Source organism: Thalassophryne amazonica, chromosome 9, assembly GCF_902500255.1.
Source record: "Thalassophryne amazonica chromosome 9, fThaAma1.1, whole genome shotgun sequence".
NCBI classification, from domain to species: Eukaryota; Metazoa; Chordata; class Actinopteri; order Batrachoidiformes; family Batrachoididae; genus Thalassophryne; species Thalassophryne amazonica.
Window position 1 is genome coordinate 15,340,257 of NC_047111.1, and position 21,043 is coordinate 15,361,299.

Sequence of the window (21,043 nt, forward strand, 5' to 3'; positions counted from 1 at the left end):
AGACCAAAGAGCTGTCTAAGGACACTAGGGACAAAACTGTAGACCTGCACAAGCTGGGATGGACTACAGGACAACAGGCAAGAAGCTTGGTAGAAGACAACAACTGTTATGATTATTTATTAGAAAGTGGAAGAAACATAAGATGATTGTCAATCTCCCTCGGTGTTATGTGTCGACGCGGGTTGAGGAGCGGACCTGCGTCTGACAGAACCCAGCGGTAAAAATAACCAGAAGGCGGTTCCCAACAGAAACAATTTATTTTTCACCTGTGCTTACAAATGTAAAACATAAAAAGCGTCCCTCTGGTGGAGTGATAAGTGGCACGTTCTCCAGCGCCCGCAAGGATTAAAGCCCGGCGCTCCTGGACTCACTACCACCGCCAAACACCCCCAGGTGGACACGACAAACCGATTCTCTGTGGAGCAAAGAGAAGGTGAGGTGAGTCAGCAGATATAACTCTATCTTTCGCATAACACACGCTATCAGCAACACACTCAGGTCAATGTTTCTCTTTAACTTTATACAAATGAGCAGCCTCTCACAACAAGTGGAGGATCACTTATCCAACAAGCCACCGCAGTGAGAAGCAAGCTGCACAATTCTCTTCACAATCTCAGTTTACTGTGTAACAAAACACCAAGATACTATCAACAATTACTTAATCACTTAATTACCTTTAGCGTGTGCTGACAGCATGTGTCCTCACCCTTCCCTGCTTCACGGGCTCGATATGTCAAACCCAGGCGCGGTCCTCAGCGTCTCACAAACGAACGTCACAAGGTCGAGTTCCCGGCAGTTCTGCTCAAATCACACATGACTTCAATCAATCAATCAACTTTTTTTTTATATAGCGCCAAATCACAACAAACAGTTGCCCCAAGGCGCTCTATATTGTAAGGCAAGGCCATACAATAATTATGAAAAATCCCAACGGTCAAAACGACCCCCTATGAGCAAGCACTTGGCTACAGTGGGAAGGAAAAACTCCCTTTTAACAGGAAGAAACCTCCAGCAGAACCAGGCTCAGGGAGGGGCAGTCTTCTGCTGAGACTGGTTGGGGCTGAAGGAAAGAACCAGGAAAAAGACATGCTGTGGAGGGGGGCAGAGATCGATCACTAATGATTAAATGCAGAGTGATGCATACGGAGCAAAAAGAGAAAGAAACAGCGCATCATGGGAACCCCCCCACAGTCTACGTCTAAAGCAGCATAACCAAGGGATGGTCCAGGGTCACCTGATCCAGCCCTAACTATAAGCCTTAGCGAAAAGGAAAGTTTTAAGCCTAATCTTAAAAGTAGAGAGGGTATCTGTCTCCCTGATCTGAATTGGGACCTGGTTCCACAGGAGAGGAGCCTGAAAGCTGAAGGCTCTGCCTCCCATTCTACTCTTACAAACCCTAGGAACTACAAGTAAGCCTGCAGTCTGAGAGTGAAGCGCTCTAATGGGGTAATATGGTACTACGAGGTCCCTAAGATAAGATGGGACCTGATTATTCAAAACCTTATAAGTAAGAAGAAGAATTTTAAATTCTATTCTAGAATTAACAGGAAGCCAATGAAGAGAGGCCAACACGGGTGAGATATGCTCTCTCCTGCTAGTCCCCGTCAGTACTCTAGCTGCAGCATTCTGAACCAACTGAAGGCTTTTTAGGGAACTTTTAGGACAACCTGATAATAATGAATTACAATAGTCCAGCCTAGAGGAAATAAATGCATGAATTAGTTTTTCAGCATGAATAAAATTGGTCCTAGCACAGAACCTTGTGGAACTCCATAATTAACTTTAGTCTGTGAAGAAGATTCCCCATTTACATGAACAAACTGTAATCTATTAGACAAATATGATTCAAACCACCGCAGCGCAGTGCCTTTAATACCTATGACATGCTCTAATCTCTGTAATAAAATTTTATGGTCAACAGTATCAAAAGCAGCACTGAGGTCCAACAGGACAAGCACAGAGATAAGTCCACTGTCCGAAGCCATAAGAAGATCATTTGTAACCTTCACTAATGCTGTTTCTGTACTATGATGAATTCTAAAACCTGACTTAAACTCTTCAAATAGACCATTCCTCTGCAGGTGATCAGTTAGCTGTTTTACAACTACCCTCTCAAGAATCTTTGAGAGAAAAGGAAGGTTGGAGATTGGCCTATAATTAGCTAAGATAGCTGGGTCAAGTGATGGCTTTTTAAGTAATGGTTTAATTACTGCCACCTTAAAAGCCTGTGGTACATAGCCAACTAACAAAGATAGATTGATCATATTTAAGATTGAAGCATTAAATAATGGTAGGACTTCCTTGAGCAGCCTGGCAGGAATGGGGTCTAATAAACATGTTGATGGTTTGGATGAAGTAACTAATGAAAATAACTCAGACAGAACAATCGGAGAGAAAGAGTCTAACCAAATACCGGCATCACTGAAAGCAGCCAAAGATAACGATACATCTTTGGGATGGTTATGAGTAATTTTTTCTCTAATAGTCAAAATTTTGTTAGCAAAGAAAGTCATGAAGTCATTACTAGTTAACGTTAATGGAATACTCAGCTCAATAGAGCTCTGACTCTTTGTCAGCCTGGCTACAGTGCTGAAAAGAAACCTGGGGTTGTTCTTATTTTCTTCAATTAGTGATGAGTAGAAAGATGTCCTAGCTTTATGGAGGGCTTTTTTATAGAGCAACAAACTCTTTTTCCAGGCTAAGTGAAGATCTTCTAAATTAGTGAGACGCCATTTCCTCTCCAACTTACGGGTTATCTGCTTTAAGCTACGAGTTTGTGAGTTATACCACGGAGTCAGACACTTCTGATTTAAAGCTCTCTTTTTCAGAGGAGCTACAGCATCCAAAGTTGTCTTCAATGAGGATGTAAAACTATTGACGAGATACTCTAACTCCCTTACAGAGTTTAGGTAGCTACTCTGCTCTGTGTTGGTATATGACATTAGAGAACATAAAGAAGGAATCATATCCTTAAACCTAGTTACAGCGCTTTCTGAAAGACTTCTAGTGTAATGAAACTTATTCCCCACTGCAGGGTAGTCCATCAGGGTAAATGTAAATGCTATTAAAAAATGATCAGACAGAAGGGAGTTTTCAGGGAATACTGTTAAGTCTTCTATTTCCATACCATAAGTCAGAACAAGATCTAAGATATGATTAAAGTGGTGGTTGGACTCATTTACTTTTTGAGCAAAGCCAATAGAGTCTAATAATAGATTAAATGCAGTGTTGAGGCTGTCATTCTCAGCATCTGTGTGGATGTTAAAATCGCCCACTATAATTATCTTATCTGAGCTAAGCACTAAGTCAGACAAAAGGTCTGAAAATTCACAGAGAAACTCACAGTAACGACCAGGTGGACGATAGATAATAACAAATAAAACTGGTTTTTGGGACTTCCAATTTGGATGGACAAGACTAAGAGACAAGCTTTCAAATGAATTAAAGCTCTGTCTAGGTTTTTGATTAATTAATAAGCTGGAATGGAAGATTGCTGCTAATCCTCCGCCCCGGCCCGTGCTACGAGCATTCTGACAGTTAGTGTGACTCGGGGGTGTTGACTCATTTAAACTAACATATTCATCCTGCTGTAACCAGGTTTCTGTTAGGCAGAATAAATCAATACGTTGATCAATTATTATATCATTTACCAACAGGGACTTAGAAGAGAGAGACCTAATGTTTAATAGACCACATTTAACTGTTTTAGTCTGTGGTGCAGTTGAAGGTGCTATATTATTTTTTCTTTTGAATTTTTATGCTTAAATAGATTTTTGCTGGTTATTGGTGGTCTGGGAGCAGGCACCGTCTCTACGGGGATGGGGTAATGAGGGGATGGCAGGGGGAGAGAAGCTGCAGAGAGGTGTGTAAGACCACAGCTCTGCCTCCTGGTCCCAACGCTGGACAGTCACAGTTTGGAGGATCCAAGAAAATTGGCCAGATTTCTAGAAATGAGAGCTGCTCCATCCAAAGTGGGATGGATGCCGTCTCTCCTAACAAGACCAGGTTTTCCCCAGAAGCTTTGCCAATTATCTATGAAGCCCACCTCATTTTTTGGACACCACTCAGACAGCCAGCAATTCAAGGAGAACATGCGGCTAAACATGTCACTCCCGGTCTGATGGGGAGGGGCCCAGAGAAAACTACAGAGTCCGACATTGTTTTTGCAAAGTTACACACCGATTTAATGTTAATTTTAGTGACCTCCGATTGGCGTAACCGAGTGTCATTACTGCCGACGTGAATTACAATCTTACCAAATTTACGCTTAGCCTTAGCCAGCAATTTCAAATTTCCTTCAATGTCGCCTGCTCTGGCCCCCGGAAGACAATTGACTATGGTTGCTGGTGTCGCTAACTTCACATTTCTCAAAACAGAGTCGCCAATAACCAGAGTTTGATCCTCGGCGAGTGTATCGTCGAGTGGGGAAAAACGGTTAGAGATGTGAACGGGTTGGCGGTGTACACGGGGCTTCTGTTTAGGGCTACGCTTCCTCCTCACAGTCACCCAGTCAGCCTGCTTTCCCGACTGCCCGGGATCTGCCAGGGGGGAACTAACGGCGGCTAAGCTACCTTGGTCCGCACCGACTGCAGGGGCCTGGCTAGCTGTAGAATTTTCCACGGTGCGGAGCCGAGTCTCCAATTCGCCCAGCCTGGCCTCCAAAGCTACGAATAAGCTGCACTTATTACAAGTACCGTTACTGCTAAAGGAGGCCGAGGAATAACTAAACATTTCACACCCAGAGCAGAAAAGTGCAGGAGAGACAGGAGAAGCCGCCATGCTAAATCGGCTAAGAGCTAGTAGCTACGCAACCTAGCGGATTCCTAAAAACACACAAAGTGAATAATGTGTAAATAATTTAGAGGTGATTCAGCAGAAGGAGTGCCTTAATTAAGGCACCAGACAGGCCATGAAGCAGCACAGGTAACGCACGACAACAGCGAACGCACGACAACGGTGCTAAAATAAAATAAAAATCGACTAAGCACGCTGTGGAGCAGCACAGGTAACGCACGACAACAGTGCTAAAAAAAAATAAATAAATAAAAAAAATAAAAACGAAAGCGTTAGCAAGCTAGTTAGCTTGCCAACGCTGATGAAAGTTAGCTGATAAAAGTGCTCCGTCGCGATGTTTCGAGCATTAGAGGTCTTCCTTAGGCGTTGGAGCACAGTGAAAAAGTAAAAAAAAGTAAAAAAGTCTTGAAAAAGACTGTTAGTTCAAAGTCCAAAGCAGCAGGTAGCAGTCTCTGTGTAAACAGTCCCAACAGAGAGCCAAAATTCTGATGCAACCAATGTTTACGCATGCTGTAACAGGTGGGAGAGCGACACTCCTTGTTTGTATATGCTGATGCATATACAAACTATAATCCTGCCTGACTTATATGCAGAACGCCATCCAATTATCTGCTTCAGCTGCAAGTCTTCAAGGCCGCACGTAAGCCCCTGCCACAGGTGTTCCACATGACGCTAATAAGGGTGAGGACTCTTCAGCCAGCACTTTCTCCACAGACAAATCAGCCCTCATGCCACCTGGAGAGCAAAGAAAAGAAAAGAACACCAAAACAGCCAGCCACGCTCCCCCCAACACACAACAGTACCCCCCCATCAACGGGAAGCCCCCCGGCGACCGAACCAACCAGGCCCGAGAACAGCACCTCCCTCCAGGGTCCACGTCAGAAAGCAGGACAGGCACAGCAGCAGGACGGCCGGCTGCTTGTTGTGTAAATAGTGCTTTCGTGTAATTGATCCAAACGTGAACCAGCGCAGCCAAATTTGGGCATGTGCGCACTCACATGTTTTTTTATTATTGTCTTTTTTATTGCTTGATGGTGAACTGCAGAGCTTCTGTGTTCAGTATTTATCAATAAACGCATGTGTAAGTCGTGATGTCACACTGTCAGCGGAGGCACGCCTCACCTGTTTAAACTCACAGTGTCGGCCTCACACACACACACACACACACACACACACACACACACACACACACACACACACACACACACACACACACACACACACACACACACACACTCTGTAGCTTCAACAAACATTTTCCCAGTTTCATGATTAACCCGTTTAACAGTGTACTGAATAAACTGTCCCTGTGTGTTTCCACATCATTTCCAGTCATCTGTAATATAATTTCATTCCTGTGTTCATATTGTCTGATGTGACGTCGTGGGGAATCTCTGCCCAAAGGGCCTATAGTGAGGAAAATAAGTATTTGAACAACCTGCAATTTTGCAAGTTCCCCCACTTAGAAATCATGGAGGGGTCTGAAATTTTCATCTTAGGTGCACGTCCACTGTGAGAGACATAATCTAAAAAACAAAAAATCTGGAAATCACAATGTATGATTTTTTAATAATTTATTTGTATGTTACTGCTGCAAATAAGTATTTGAACACCTACCAACCAGCAAGAATTCTGTCTCTCACAGACCTGTTAATTTTTCTTTAAGAAGCCCTCTTATTCTGCACTCTTTACCTGTATTAAATGCACCTGTTTGAAGTTGTTACCTGTATAAAGACACCTGTTCATACACTCAATCAATCACACTCCAACCTGTCCACCATAGCCAAGACCAAAGAGCTGTCTAAGGACACCAGGGACAAAACTGTAGACCTGCACAAGCTGGGATGGACTACAGGACAACAGGCAAGAAGCTTGGTAGAAGACAACAACTGTTATGATTATTTATTAGAAAGTGGAAGAAACACAAGATGATTGTCAATCTCCCTCGGTGTTATGTGTCGACGCGGGTTGAGGAGCGGACCTGCGTCTGACAGAACCCAGCGGTAAAAATAACCAGAAGGCGGTTCCCAACAGAAACAATTTATTTTTTCACCTGTGCTTACAAATGTAAAACATAAAAAGCGTCCCTCTGGTGGAGTGATAAGTGGCACGTTCTCCAGCGCCCGCAAGGATTAAAGCCCGGCGCTCCTGGACTCACTACCACCGCCAAACACCCCCAGGTGGACACGACGAACCGATTCTCTGTGGAGCAAAGAGAAGGTGAGGTGAGTCAGCAGATATAACTCTATCTTTCGCATAACACACGCTATCAGCAACACACTCAGGTCAATGTTTCTCTTTAACTTTATACAAATGAGCAGCCTCTCACAACAAGTGGAGGATCACTTATCCAACAAGCCACCGCAGTGAGAAGCAAGCTGCACAATTCTCTTCACAATCTCAGTTTACTGTGTAACAAAACACCAAGATACTATCAACAATTACTTAATCACTTAATTACCTTTAGCGTGTGCTGACAGCATGTGTCCTCACCCTTCCCTGCTTCACGGGCTTGATATGTCAAACCCAGGCGCGGTCCTCAGCGTCTCACAAACGAACGTCACAACCACAGCTGTGTTTTGTTTGTTTTTTCATACAAACATTTTTTTTATATATTGTGTTCCTGCCATCACCAGCAGAGGCGCTGTGACTGTGCAGACACACAGTCAGGCTGCGTCACAGTCGGTCTGAAGCTCACAAACAGATGTTGAGAAGCGATAAGATGAGACAGACTGCACCACAGAGACCAACTGTTGGAGACAGTTACACCGGACAGATTTCCACTGACGGTTCACGGGCAGACCAGGACGGCAACAAGATGAGACACAGTCTGCCACCAACTGTCAAATGGACTGTAACATCAGATCAGAGGCTGCAGGGAGAATCCAGAGCCACGTGATGCAGCGGCTAACTGCCCACTTTGACAGTCCCCCAAGTCTCATGTCTGTGTTTCTCAGCAAGTCAGAGATGATTAAAAAAAACAAAAAAAAAAACAGCTTCTTTAAGATGTTAGTTAGTGAGACCAGAACAGTACTGCAGATGTTTCCAGAAGCCTCTGTGATTTCAGGGTGGAAACCACACACACACATCTGTGTGCTCACCTGAGTCAGAGCTGTACATGTAGACGAACCTGGTCCAGTCAAAGTTCTCCAGCAGGGCCATGAGGGGTTCCTGCAGCTGGGGCCTGAGCTGCAGCACAAACTGGTTGTTGGTGTGGACAGGAAAGGACGGTGTGATGAAACAGACGTGCAGCGAGCCGCAGAAGGACATCAGCATGTTAACAGTCCGCCGGTCGTACAGACCCATGATGGCATACACGCCCTTAGAAAACTGCGAGCAAACTGTGAGAGGGACAGAGAGACAGACACACAAAGACATCACATGAGGGCCACACAGCTATCAGAGTGTCTTCAGTCTGACTGGATGTGATCATCTGCACCGACACAAAGTGTCTTCATTCTGCCGAAGCCAAAGATGACAAGACTAATTAATGGACTTCATCAAATGATTATGTATCTGGGATTAATAAATCAAACAAAAGTCAAAATAAATCTTAAAACACAACTGTGTATCTGCTCCAGGTGTAAACAGACAGCATTTATATCTTGCTTTTCCATCTGCATCAGATGCTCAAAGAGCTTTACAATAATGCCTCACATTCACCCCAATGTCAGGGTGCTGCCATACAAGGTACTCACTACACGCCGGGAGCAACTAGGGGATTAAGGACCTTGCCCAAGGGCCCTTGGTGATTTTCCAGTCAGGCTGGGATTTGAACCGACGATCCTCTGGTTTCAAGCCCAATGCTTAACCACTAGACCATCACCTCCCCAGGTCCACAGAAACAGTTCTGAAGTGGACATTAGATCAAATGTTTTAAAATGTCTTGAGTGTGGCTGGGTCTCCATTCTGGGGCTGTATCCTTCTAAGGCTGCGTCTTACAAAGATCTGTCCTACTGAGACTGCAGCGGTCAAACAAACTGTTCTGAAATCAGTCTGTTTAGCCCATGGAGCATCATCAGCTGATCTCTGCCCCCCCTCCCCCGCCCCGTCGCTTAGCAACCTTAATAGCTGTGTAGCCATAATTTACTCTTCATATTTCAATACTTATTAATACTTAGAAACATTTCTTTAAAAATAGTGCAGTGTCTATTGGGACCATTTGGACTTCGATGGATGTAAGTGTTATATCCGTTGTTTTCGAGGGGAAACACGGCGTTCCAGAGCCTTTGAAACAAGGCCACTGACTGACGCAGTGATGACGTACGAGTGCAGGCTGCTTCCTCTTCAACATCAGACACAAACATCTCAACAGCTTTCAGAAACAAAACAGACGAGTTTTTGAGTTCATTCTGCTACATAGGCAACAGCAGCCCCCAGTGGCCATCAGGATGCTGCGATCAGCAACAAGGCTTCACGCCGTCGCAGGCCGGTCCGTCTTTATTTTAATCTGCATGGTAACAGTCCCCAGCATCACCTGGATCGATCAGAGTCCAGGGTCTCAGAGTTAGTACTCCTGGGAATGTTGTGGACTCACTGATTCACTGATTCACTTCCTCAGTGAGTCCATTAATCCAGCTCCTGCCCTGATAATATTAAGGATTATCATATTAAAATTATTATTATTATTATTAAATGTTACACACACACACACACACAGGGACATGTCCCTCTGTCCCCTCAGCACCAGCTCTGACCGTGATGACATGTGCTAGCATGCTAACAACAAAGCATGATGGCTGTGAGCTATGGAGCACTCAAACGCACTCTTCACTTTGGAGACATGCTAACATGCTAACCACAGACTCTCTGCCTGAGGTAAATGCTAACATGCTAATGAGGTGTTTGTCTATTAGCATTGATGCTAAGAGACAGTTTCACCGCCGGCCCCGTTCACAGCCCGGAACACGCTGACTTCTGCTGAGCTGAGGGTCCAGACGTGGCTGTTTGATTTCACAAACACATCACATGTTAACATCTCTGCTTTCAAAAGAAGTCAAGAAGGTGGACGTCCCACCAACCAGCTCCTGGAAACATTCTGCACTGGACGTCTTCATGACCCAAACAGGATCTGGTACCTACTGGGTGTCCTGGATCCATTTATTTTATTAAGCTCTCGAACTTCTCCTTCTAGAGGATGTCTGGTCCAGTAGAGACACCCAGGGACAGACCCAGAACACAGAGGAGGGATTATATGCAGTGGAGAACGTGGACGGGGAATCCTCAGCTGCTCTGATCCACCTGCTGCCACAGGGACCCAGAACCATCACCGGAGATGGAAAACAGATGATCTGGAAAAATACTCCATAAAAATCCAGATCCAAAATCCCATTCAGATCCCAACATTTAATGGCGTGTTCCTCGTCGTGAGATCGATCATTACACCTTTTTTTGAGTATCACAAAACCTTTTGAGAAATTCTGATTAAAATAAAAAAACACACACAAATCAACACCAGTCAAAGTATTTTTTTATATATATTGTGCAAAGTTACACAATAATCATAACAAATATTTAAACAAATATTCTGGGTCAAGGTGGCACCAGACCAAGCAGCTCATCCCACACTTCCCTATCCTCTAACTCTTCCCGAGGATCCCTAAGCGTTCCTGAGCCAGCTGGGAAATATAACAAACAGAGTTCCTTGTTATTCAGTTTGGCTCCTGCTGGTCTTCAAGTTTTGGGAACCAGAGACACCTGGGAAGACCTTCTGAAGTCATAACATCAAAGGTCAGAGGTGTTTGGTGATACCAATATCTTTACAGCAGGATGAAGGTCCAAGTCTTGAGATGTCTTGCTGTCTGGTTGTCAGACTTGGACTCTAATCAATGAGCTAACGTCAGGACTGGATGTCTTTGGTTCCAGGTCTCTTTGGATACCTCTGGAATGACTTTGTTTCAAACAAGTGGGTATTTATTGAGAGTCAGATGAGGAGGAGCGCTGGCATTGTGAGGGAACATCAGACATCACATGTTGTCCATGTGGTATGTTTTTCTGGATATGATCCAGCACATAGGTGTCTCAGTGTAGAGGACCTCAGTGTCTGGAGAAGGTCAAGGACAGGCCAGGATTTCACCTGGATGCAGCAGACAGATGGTTACTTTGGAGAGGTGGGGATGGCCTGGTTGTCTACCTGCATGGTTGCTATCCAGGACCTGGCGCGGTCCCCGTGGTGTGGTGGATATGGTGACTTGTGGTACCACCCCATGCCCCCGGACCAGACAAGATCTCAAAACCAAATGTGTTGAAATCTAAATGAGATCCAGATCTGGAGGGTGAGACATCAGTCGCAGACTGAAACCAGGTTCTGATCTGGATACTTGCAGCCATTTGGGGTTCAGAGTCTTGCTCAAGGACACTTAGAGGAGAAATCACGGATTGATCTACCAACCATTCAAACTGTGTTGACTGACATCATAACAACAACAATAGCTGTCCTGGCCCCGCCCCTTAGAACTGAACATGACCAATGAAGATAAATGCAGAACAAACACTGTCTTCAGCTTTAAAACGTCTCTGTCCTCATCACCCGAGGCTCTTAACAGAGCCTTATTTAAACACAGCTTAGAGACGACGACGACATCAACAACGACAAGCGCCACGGGGCCCACAGCTGAGACCACGTCTACCCACAATGCACTTCATCACTCTGACAGCGCTGCCCGTCTGTCCACATGATCTGTGCGAGGAGTAAATAACACTGAGCATGAAAAGAAGGACGGAAGAGATGATTGTAAGGACGTCTGTTACCCAGAGGCCTTCGCCATCATCATCCTCCACTGCCTCCATTCATGACGGACACGAGGCACATCAACCAATCAGATCGCTGTTCCACCGCGCCCGGCTGCATTTAACCCACATTTCCTTTTCCAGGACAACGTCCAATCAGGTCAAAAGCAGGGGGGTTGGGAGTGGGGGATAATAAATAGAAGGGCACTCGTCTAAGCAAAGATCAGCCAAAATGTCCCAGGATAGCTGGAGGACATCTGAGCTAAGCCTGTCCTTCAGTGTGTGTCAGTGACACTGAGGAACAACACTTTGTGCCGTCAGACAAATACAAGACAAAGCGCAGCGGAGTGTATTTTACACATTACTGTGCCATCCATCAGTTATTTTCTCTGTTTAATAGGGGGTCTCTTAATGGCATCTCGTGCAGAGAATGAAGCAACACTCCATCTGTGCTCGGAGCTTTTCTATCCTCTGTTCTGCCAAAGCTAAATACTTGAACTTTCCTCACTCTATCGACCTATCTCGGGCTATGGGAAAATCTAAAATAGATATAAGGGACATAAATAACACAAAGGGACTACAAAATTAAAAGTGTTATTACAAAATTACATCAAATCAGATACGGCGTAAAACAAGCACCAAAAAAAAAAAAACCCTCACAAGGGCAAACAATCAAGACAATTCATATAAAGTATTACAAAATAAATAAAATAAAAATAAAAATAAATAAATAAACAGCCACATCATGAAAAGAAAACCTTTAAAAGAGCAGATTTATCTTAAAAATATATGACTGAGGAAAACAAAGCTACAGAAATTATTCTATGATAATTTTGACAAATTTACTAATTCTGCTAAGTTTTTTCAGACTTTTTGTGTTGAACAGTTCTCTGAGTTTCTTGGTATTTGGTTTGATATAATAAAAGAAACTTAACTGGTTTTCACATTCTGAATTAAGAGATGGATAAAAGAAATAAGATGTGGAGTTCATCCCCAATTTCATAGAGATTACAGAGCTCACAACTGACATTTTTTCAATACTAGAAAACAGATTTGTATTAGTTGGTAGCTTGTGGTTACCAGTGCTGAATTGAGCTCAGGTAAAGTTATCTGCATCATTCAAATCTGATAAATAACATTTATTGTCATGAAAATTCAGTAAGGTATATTTTATATATTATATTCCAATTCTAAGGTGGAACTACTAAGGTATATCTAAATATCTAAAAAGGAAGAGTAAAATAGAAGAGTAGAAAAGAGTAGAGTGGAGCCACTTGGGTGTCTGGTCTTGAGAACCAGGGATGGTAGGTTGAAAAGCTTTTTTATCCTGTGGGAACTCTCCCTACACACCCAAGCGGCTCAAGAAAAAAGTATATATAATAATAAATAATAAGACATAAGAAAGATAAGACATCATATATATAACTATGTTTAAATATTAAGGGTAATAAACAACATATACAATAAATATGGTGTTATATAATATACAGGAGTAGTTTTTAAAACCTAAATATTAATACAGGAGAAGATTTGGTCATGGTCATGGTATTTTATATTAGAAACGGAAGCTATGATGTAATGTGTATTTGTATCTATCTAAAGTAACTCTGCTAGCATACAATAGGAAAATAAAGTAAGTCCCTTCGGCTGCTCCCTTGTTTGCACTCTGGGATGTTAATTTGATGTGGAAAAGAAAGATTGACCAGAGTTAAAAGAGCCTCAGTTGTTGAGTGGTTGAGCTGAAGGTGATGAAATGTTCTCTGCAACATGGACTCGACACAGATTCTCTGGTGAGAAGAAGACGTAGAGCTCAGTGTCATCTGCATAGAAGAGTAGAAGAGTACTGAGGTGCCAAGGAAGACACCCCCCCAGAGTCCCCTGAATGCTTCAGCTCTAAGCTTCCAAGGAAGGTTCCAGCCTGGTGCACTGCACATGCACGTGCACACAGTGTCTAAAGCCGTGCACACAGCAGTAATCTGCTGCTATTCAGAGATGGAGATTTACCCAGAATTCAACAGCAACATATCAGCCACGTGTCAGCGACACACAAATGAGCGTGTCCAAATGCAGCGACTCTAATGTCCCCGTTATCACTCAGAAGGCGGCTTCACGCTGTTCCTGAGCAGCACGGCTGAGGAGGCGACGCAGAGACTCTCTGACCTCACGATGGAGCACAGTGCCTCATTTCTGTCCTCCCTGAAGCACAAACGGGTTTCAAAAATCAGATTCCTGTCATGACCGCAAATATGTCTTTGAGCTTCCAACCAAAGAATGATGGAGATGAAAGCAATGAAGAAACATGAAGTCAAAGTGCAGACTGTAATTACACTCAAACTAAATTAACAGCAAAAAAGCCCGTCGGCAGGAACGTCTGAGAACCGAACTGTGTTTAATTCTGCAGAAACATCTCGTCCACCTGAAGCTGCAGACCAAGATAATTAATTCTTTTCTCTCTCTCTCTTTACAGTGGAGATAAATATCTTCAGGTACTTTCTTTTTTACACGCGAGACGTTCAGCCGAGTGGAAACCGACAAGCGAGTGCTGAGGGCAAAATGTCACCAGCAGCTCTAGTTTCTCCCTCCTTTCTTCTCACCAGCCATCCTGCCTGAAAATGTGTGACACTGCACATTCTATCTGCTGTTTCCCCTTTTCTCTTCTTTTCTTTTTAAAATGTTTGTGCACACAAACAGCCAACAACAGTGCATGAAGCAGGAAACACGTCCAATCCGTCTGTCGTCTCAGTCTGTGAACCGCTGATAAAGACGTCCAGGCAGCCAGACGCCTCCAAGACATTTAATTGAACACCCGCACGTCTTCAGCTGAACCTCTGGGACATTCAGCAGCAGCCAAGACCCAGAATAAATGTGCTGGACGACACAGCAAAAACACCGGTGTTAAATTAACACCACAAAGTGTCTTTGCAGTGTTAAGACTTTAAAAGTGTTAATTTAATAGACTGTGCACTATAAATACTCAAGATTGTGTGAGTGTTAATATAATACACTGTCAGTGTTAAAGTAATGTTTCTGTTTCTTTAACACTGACAATGTTAAAGTTAACCCTGTCCGTGTTAAAGTAACGCTGCTGTTTCTTTAACACTGACAATATTAAAGTTAACTCTATCAGTGTTAAAGTAACATTTCTGTTTCTTTAACACTGACAATGTTAAAGTTAACCCTATCAGTGTTAAAGTAATGTTTCTGTTTCTTTAACACTGACAATGTTAAAGTTAACCCTGTCCGTGTTAAAGTAACGCTGCTGTTTCTTTAACACTAGCAGTGTTAAAGTTAACCCTGTCCGTGTTAAAGTAACGCTGCTGTTTCTTTAACACTGACAATGTTAAAGTTAACCCTATCAGTGTTAAAGTAATGTTTCTGTTTCTTTAACACTGACAATGTTAAAGTTAACCCTGTCCGTGTTAAAGTAACGCTGCTATTTCTTTAACACTAGCAGTGTTAAAGTTAACCCTGTCCGTGTTAAAGTAACGTTGCTGTTTCTTTAACACTAACAGTGTTAAAGTTAACCCTGTCCATGTTAAAGTAATGATACTCTTGTTTTAACACTAACAGTGTTAAAGTTAACCCGGTCCATGTTAAAGTAACAGTGCTGTTGCTTTAACACTGACAGTGTTAAAGTTAACCTTGTCTGTGTTAAAGTAACGCTGCTGTTTCTTTAATGCTAACAGTGTTAAAGTTAACCCTGTCCGTGTTAAAGTAATACTACTCTTGCTTTAACACTAACAGTGTTAAATTTAACCCTGTCCATGTTAACGTAACAGTGCTGTTGCTTTAACACTGACAGGGTTAAAGTTAACCCTGTCCGTGTTAAAGTAACGTTGCTGTTTCTGTTGGGAATGTGTCAGTACACGGACCCACAACAGGGGGCGCAAATGAACGGACAATGAAGAAAGTCAAATAACAAGGCTTTACTGTTGTGAACACGCACAACAAATACAACAAATCACAATTTCGGTCTCAAGTTAAATTCCAACGGTGTCGTGTGGGCAGGCTCGACGATAGGAGACGTCTGTCCAAGACGAACCGGAACCACCCGATTTCCTCTGCCACCGAACCCCGGGAATACCGGAACCGCCAAGTCCCGAACTCCCAGGTGGTCTCTGCCTCCGCTCGTCGGATCCGGTACTGCTGGCGAGGAACAGACACAGTCAGACGTGGGTGCGGCTGCACTCAACAACACGTGGGGTGGAAAACACCACCTCCACCTCTAATCAGAAAACAACACTGTCTAGTAACTAGGATACTTATCCAATACGTTCCTTTTACAAATGATGAAGGGCTGGCTGAGTTCGTTACCTCCTTGGTAGAGCGATATCTCGGCAAATGAGGTGGAGATGCCGTCCTGCTGATATACCTCCTCAGTGATTGGGATCAGCTGTCTCCAGTGATAGATGACAGCTGTCATCCTGGCTGCTCCCGTAAGGCGGCAGCGCCCTCCGGTGCCTGGAGCCCGCACTCCAGGCAGGGCGCCCTCTAGTGGTGGTGGGCCAGCAGTACCTCCTCTTCAGCGGCCCACACAACAGTTTCTTTAACACTAACAGTGTTAAAGTTAACCCTGTCCATGTTAAAGTAATGATACTCTTGCTTTAACACTAACAGTGTTAAAGTTAACCCGGTCCATGTTAAAGTAACAGTGCTGTTGCTTTAACACTGACAGTGTTAAAGTTAACCTTGTCTGTGTTAAAGTAACGCTGCTGTTTCTTTAATGCTAACAGTGTTAAAGTTAACCCTGTCCGTGTTAAAGTAATACTACTCTTGCTTTAACACTAACAGTGTTAAATTTAACCCTGTCCATGTTAACGTAACAGTGCTGTTGCTTTAACACTAACAGTGTTAAAGTTAACCCTGTCCGTGTTAAAGTAACGTTGCTGTTTCTTTAACACTAACAGTGTTAAAGTTAACCCTGTCCGTGTTAAAGTAACGCTGCTGTTTCTTTAACACTGACAATGTTAAAGTTAACCCTATCAGTGTTAAAGTAATGTTTCTGTTTCTTTAACACTGACAATGTCAAAGTTAACCCTGTCCGTGTTAAAGTAACGCTGCTATTTCTTTAACACTAGCAGTGTTAAAGTTAACCCTGTCCGTGTTAAAGTAACGTTGCTGTTTCTTTAACACTAACAGTGTTAAAGTTAACCCTGTCCATGTTAAAGTAATGATACTCTTGCTTTAACACTAACAGTGTTAAAGTTAACCCGGTCCATGTTAAAGTAACAGTGCTGTTGCTTTAACACTGACAGTGTTAAAGTTAACCTTGTCTGTGTTAAAGTAACGCTGCTGTTTCTTTAATGCTAACAGTGTTAAAGTTAACCCTGTCCGTGTTAAAGTAATACTACTCTTGCTTTAACACTAACAGTGTTAAATTTAACCCTGTCCATGTTAACGTAACAGTGCTGTTGCTTTAACACGGACAGGGTTAAAATGAACCCTGTCCGTGTTAAAGTAACGTTGCTGTTTCTGTTGGGAAAGTGTCAGTACACGGACCCACAACAGGGGGCGCAAATGAACGGACAATGAAGAAAGTCAAATAACAAGGCTTTACTGTTGTGAACACGCACAACAAATACAACAAATCACAATTTCGGTCTCAAGTTAAATTCCAACGGTGTCGTGTGGGCAGGCTCGACGATAGGAGACGTCTGTCCAAGACGAACCGGAACCACCCGATTTCCTCTGCCACCGAACCCCGGGAATACCGGAACTGCCAAGTCCCGAACTCCCAGGTGGTCTCTGCCTCCACTCGTCGGATCCGGTACTGCTGGCGAGGAACAGACACAGTCAGACGTGGGTGCGGCTGCACTCAACAACACGTGGGGTGGAAAACACCACCTCCACCTCTAATCAGAAAACAACACTGTCTAGTAACTAGGATACTTATCCAATACATTCCTTTCACAAATGATGAAGGGCTGGCTGAGTTCGTTACCTCCTTGGTAGAGCGATATCTCGGCAAATGAGGTGGAGATGCCGTCCTGCTGATATACCTCCTCAGTGATTGGGATCAGCTGTCTCCAGTGATAGATGACAGCTGTCATCCTGGCTGCTCCCGTAAGGCGGCAGCGCCCTCCGGTGCCTGGAGCCCGCACTCCAGGCAGGGCGCCCTCTAGTGGTGGTGGGCCAGCAGTACCTCCTCTTCAGCGGCCCACACAACAGTTTCTTTAACACTAACAGTGTTAAAGTTAACCCGGTCCATGTTAAAGTAACAGTGCTGTTGCTTTAACACTGACAGTGTTAAAGTTAACCTTGTCTGTGTTAAAGTAACGCTGCTGTTTCTTTAATGCTAACAGTGTTAAAGTTAACCCTGTCCGTGTTAAAGTAATACTACTCTTGCTTTAACACTAACAGTGTTAAATTTAACCCTGTCCATGTTAACGTAACAGTGCTGTTGCTTTAACACTAACAGTGTTAAAGTTAACCCTGTCCGTGTTAAAGTAATGTTGCTGTTTCTTTAACACTAACAGTGTTAAAGTTAACCCTGTCCGTGTTAAAGTAACGCTGCTGTTTCTTTAACACTGACAATGTTAAAGTTAACCCTATCAGTGTTAAAGTAATGTTTCTGTTTCTTTAACACTGACAATGTTAAAGTTAACCCTGTCCGTGTTAAAGTAACGCTGCTGTTTCTTTAACACTGACAATGTTAAAGTTAACCCTGTCCGTGTTAAAGTAACGCTGCTGTTTCTTTAACACTGACAGTGCAATTATCGCTATCAGAATAACACTGACAGTGATAATTTATGTGTGTGAAGGACCAACACGTCGCCGCTCAGACCTGCACTCTGTGTGCATTTGGTTGCTGGTTGAGCTGTCAGTCATGAACTCTGTGCGTTTGTCTCTGGTTGTGAAAACGTGTCAGAGCTGCAGTGTGAGTGTGTTTTACAACCTCAGACTGACAGAGACACTGAACAGTGTGACGGACTCACATCTGACGAGGACACGCAGAAGAAGAACAGACGCACAGCTCAGTGTCTGGCTCCTTTATTCCACACACAAAGCCAGTTAATAATAGAAACTGATAGAACGTCAGGTGTTAAACGCAAATACATCAAAATCATAGATCAGTGGAAAAATCAGTGTGCTTCTGTTTTTATTGGACAGAAACATTGTGGACAGTATTCTGTTGATCTTCTCTCATCTTACTGACAAGTCAGCAGATTAAAAAGCTCAATAGTTTAATTCCAGTGCTAAAGAGTAAGAAACAGCACAGCAAACCTGACTGAAACAGGTCATCCCCGAAAATGGAGTGAGTGTGTGCCTGAAAACGAGTGAGGAAAGCCACAAGACACCCATGAAATACAGAGACGGATTAGAATGACTTTTGTTTGTTACTTCGACAGTCACAGTGAAGTGGAACACAGAATGAATTTGCTTTAACTAATTTTAACAGTGTTTCTCGTGAGATGTGCACACCACAGCCTGTGCTGTTACTTTCAATTTCAATTTATTTTCATTCATATAGTGCCAAATCACAACAAAGTTGCCTTAAGGTGCTTCACACAAGTAAGGTCTAAATAAAGATGAGGCCACGGCATGCTCCGTTTCCTAATAAAATGAATTTAAAAGGGTAAAAAGCACAGAACTATACTATACCTAGTATGCAACCCATTGGAAAGGGAAAATAAGTGCGTCTTCAGTCTGGACTTGAAAGTCTCCACAGAATCTGACTGTTTTATTGACGCAGGGAGATCATTCCACAAAACAGGGGGCACGATAAGAGAAAGCTCTGTGACCTGCAGACTTCTTATTCACCCTAGGGACACAAAGTAGTCCTGCACCCCGAGAACGCAAAGCCCGGGCCGGTACGTAGGGTTTAATTAGGTCAGCTAAGTAGGGAGGTGCCAGTCCATGAACAATTTTATAGACTAGTAACACAACCTTAAAATCTGATCTCACTGGGACAGGAAGCCAGTGAAGGGATGCAAAAATGTGTGTAATGTGGTCGAACTTTCTGCTTCCTGTCAAAAGTCTGGCTGCAGCATTTTGAACCAATTAGAGAGCCCTAATGCTAGACTGCAGTAAACCAGAAAATAGAACATTGCAGTAGTCCAATCTAGAAGAGATAAACACATGAATCATGGTCTCAGCATCAGCCATAGACAGGATGGAACGAATCTTCACTATATTTTGCAGGTGGAAAAGAGCAGTCCTAGTAATATTTCTAATGTGGAGGTCAAAGGACAATGTAGGATCAAAAATTACCCCAAGGTTCCTCACTTTGTCAGTGTGATGTATGACACACGAGCCTAGGCTGAGCGTTAACTGGTCAAATTGATGCCGATGTCTCACTGGACCAAGAACCATCATTTCAGTCTTATCAGAGTTTAAAAGATGTCAACCATGCAAGGGCACTCCCAGTAATCTCAAAGTGATTTTCCAGCCTATCAAGTAGAATATGATGATCCACTGTATCAAATGCAGCACTGAGATCTAACAGCACCAGAACCGTAGTGGCATCCGAATCCATTGCAAGCAGAAGATCATTCACCACTTTAGTGAGAGCCGTCTCTGTGCAATGATATTTTCTAAAAGCAGACTGCAGTGGCTCAGAGATTATTCTCAGTAAGATAGTCCACGAGCTGCCGTGACACCACTTTTTCCAGAATTTTAGAACAAAATGATAGATTTGATATCAGCCTACAGTTTTTCAATACACTAGGGTCAAGATTAGGTTTCTTAAGTAATGGTTTAATCACTGCAGAATAGGTGAGACTGAGATGGTTTGGACATGTACAGAGGAGGGACCCAGGTTATACAGGGAGAAGGATGCTGAGGATGGAGCCACCAGGCAGGAGGAGAAGAGGGAGGACAAAGAGGATGTTTATGAATGTACTGAGGGAGGACATGCAGGTGGTTGATGAGACAGAGGAAGATACAGAGGACAGGGAGAGATGGAAACGAATGACTGATCAGGGGAGGTGATGGTCCAGTGGTTAATTGATGGGCTTGAGGTCAGAGGATGCTCGGTTCAAATCCCAGCCTGACCGGAAAATCACTAAGGGCCCTTGGGCAAGGTCCTTAATCCCCTAGTTGGTCCAGGTGTGTAGTAAGTACCTTGTATGGCGGCAGCCTTCACATCAGGGTGAATGTGAGGCATTACTGTAAAGCACTTTGAGTTAATAATAGTCAATAATGTTACGATCTCCAATAATAATAACAATAATAATGATAATAATGAGAAGAAGAAGAAGAAGAAGATGAAGAAGAAGAAGAAAGTGTATTTTTTCAGTATATATGTCATCAGTGTGTAAGCATTAGAATTCCAAACTAGAAGAAAAACACTCTCTGGGGTCCTCCACACTGAGACACCTGTGTTCTGGATCATGTCCAGAGAAACTCACCACATGGACTAAATGTGGTGTCTGATGTTCCCTCACAGTATCAGTGATCCTCTGAGTCTCACTAAGTAACGGTTCATTGGAAACAAAGTCATTCCAGCGGGACCCAAAGATCCTCCACAGGGGATAGTCCCTGTCCACCCTGTAAAACACCTATACATGCAGCACCACCA

General features: G+C 43.4%; 1 protein-coding gene across 4 annotated transcripts in view; it reads right to left on the reverse strand.

Moving 5' to 3' along the window:
- Positions 1-21,043, reverse strand: part of gria1b (glutamate receptor, ionotropic, AMPA 1b) — a 163,532-nt gene that overhangs the window by 124,313 nt on the left and 18,176 nt on the right. For all 4 annotated transcript variants that reach the window (XR_004562544.1, XM_034177629.1, XM_034177628.1 and 1 more), the window contains exon 3: positions 7,896-8,135. Coding sequence is in view for 3 of the 4 variants with exons in the window: in XM_034177629.1 (XP_034033520.1) it covers positions 7,896-8,135 (240 nt within the window). In the remaining variant the exon portion in view is untranslated. The remainder of the gene's footprint in view (positions 1-7,895; positions 8,136-21,043) is intronic.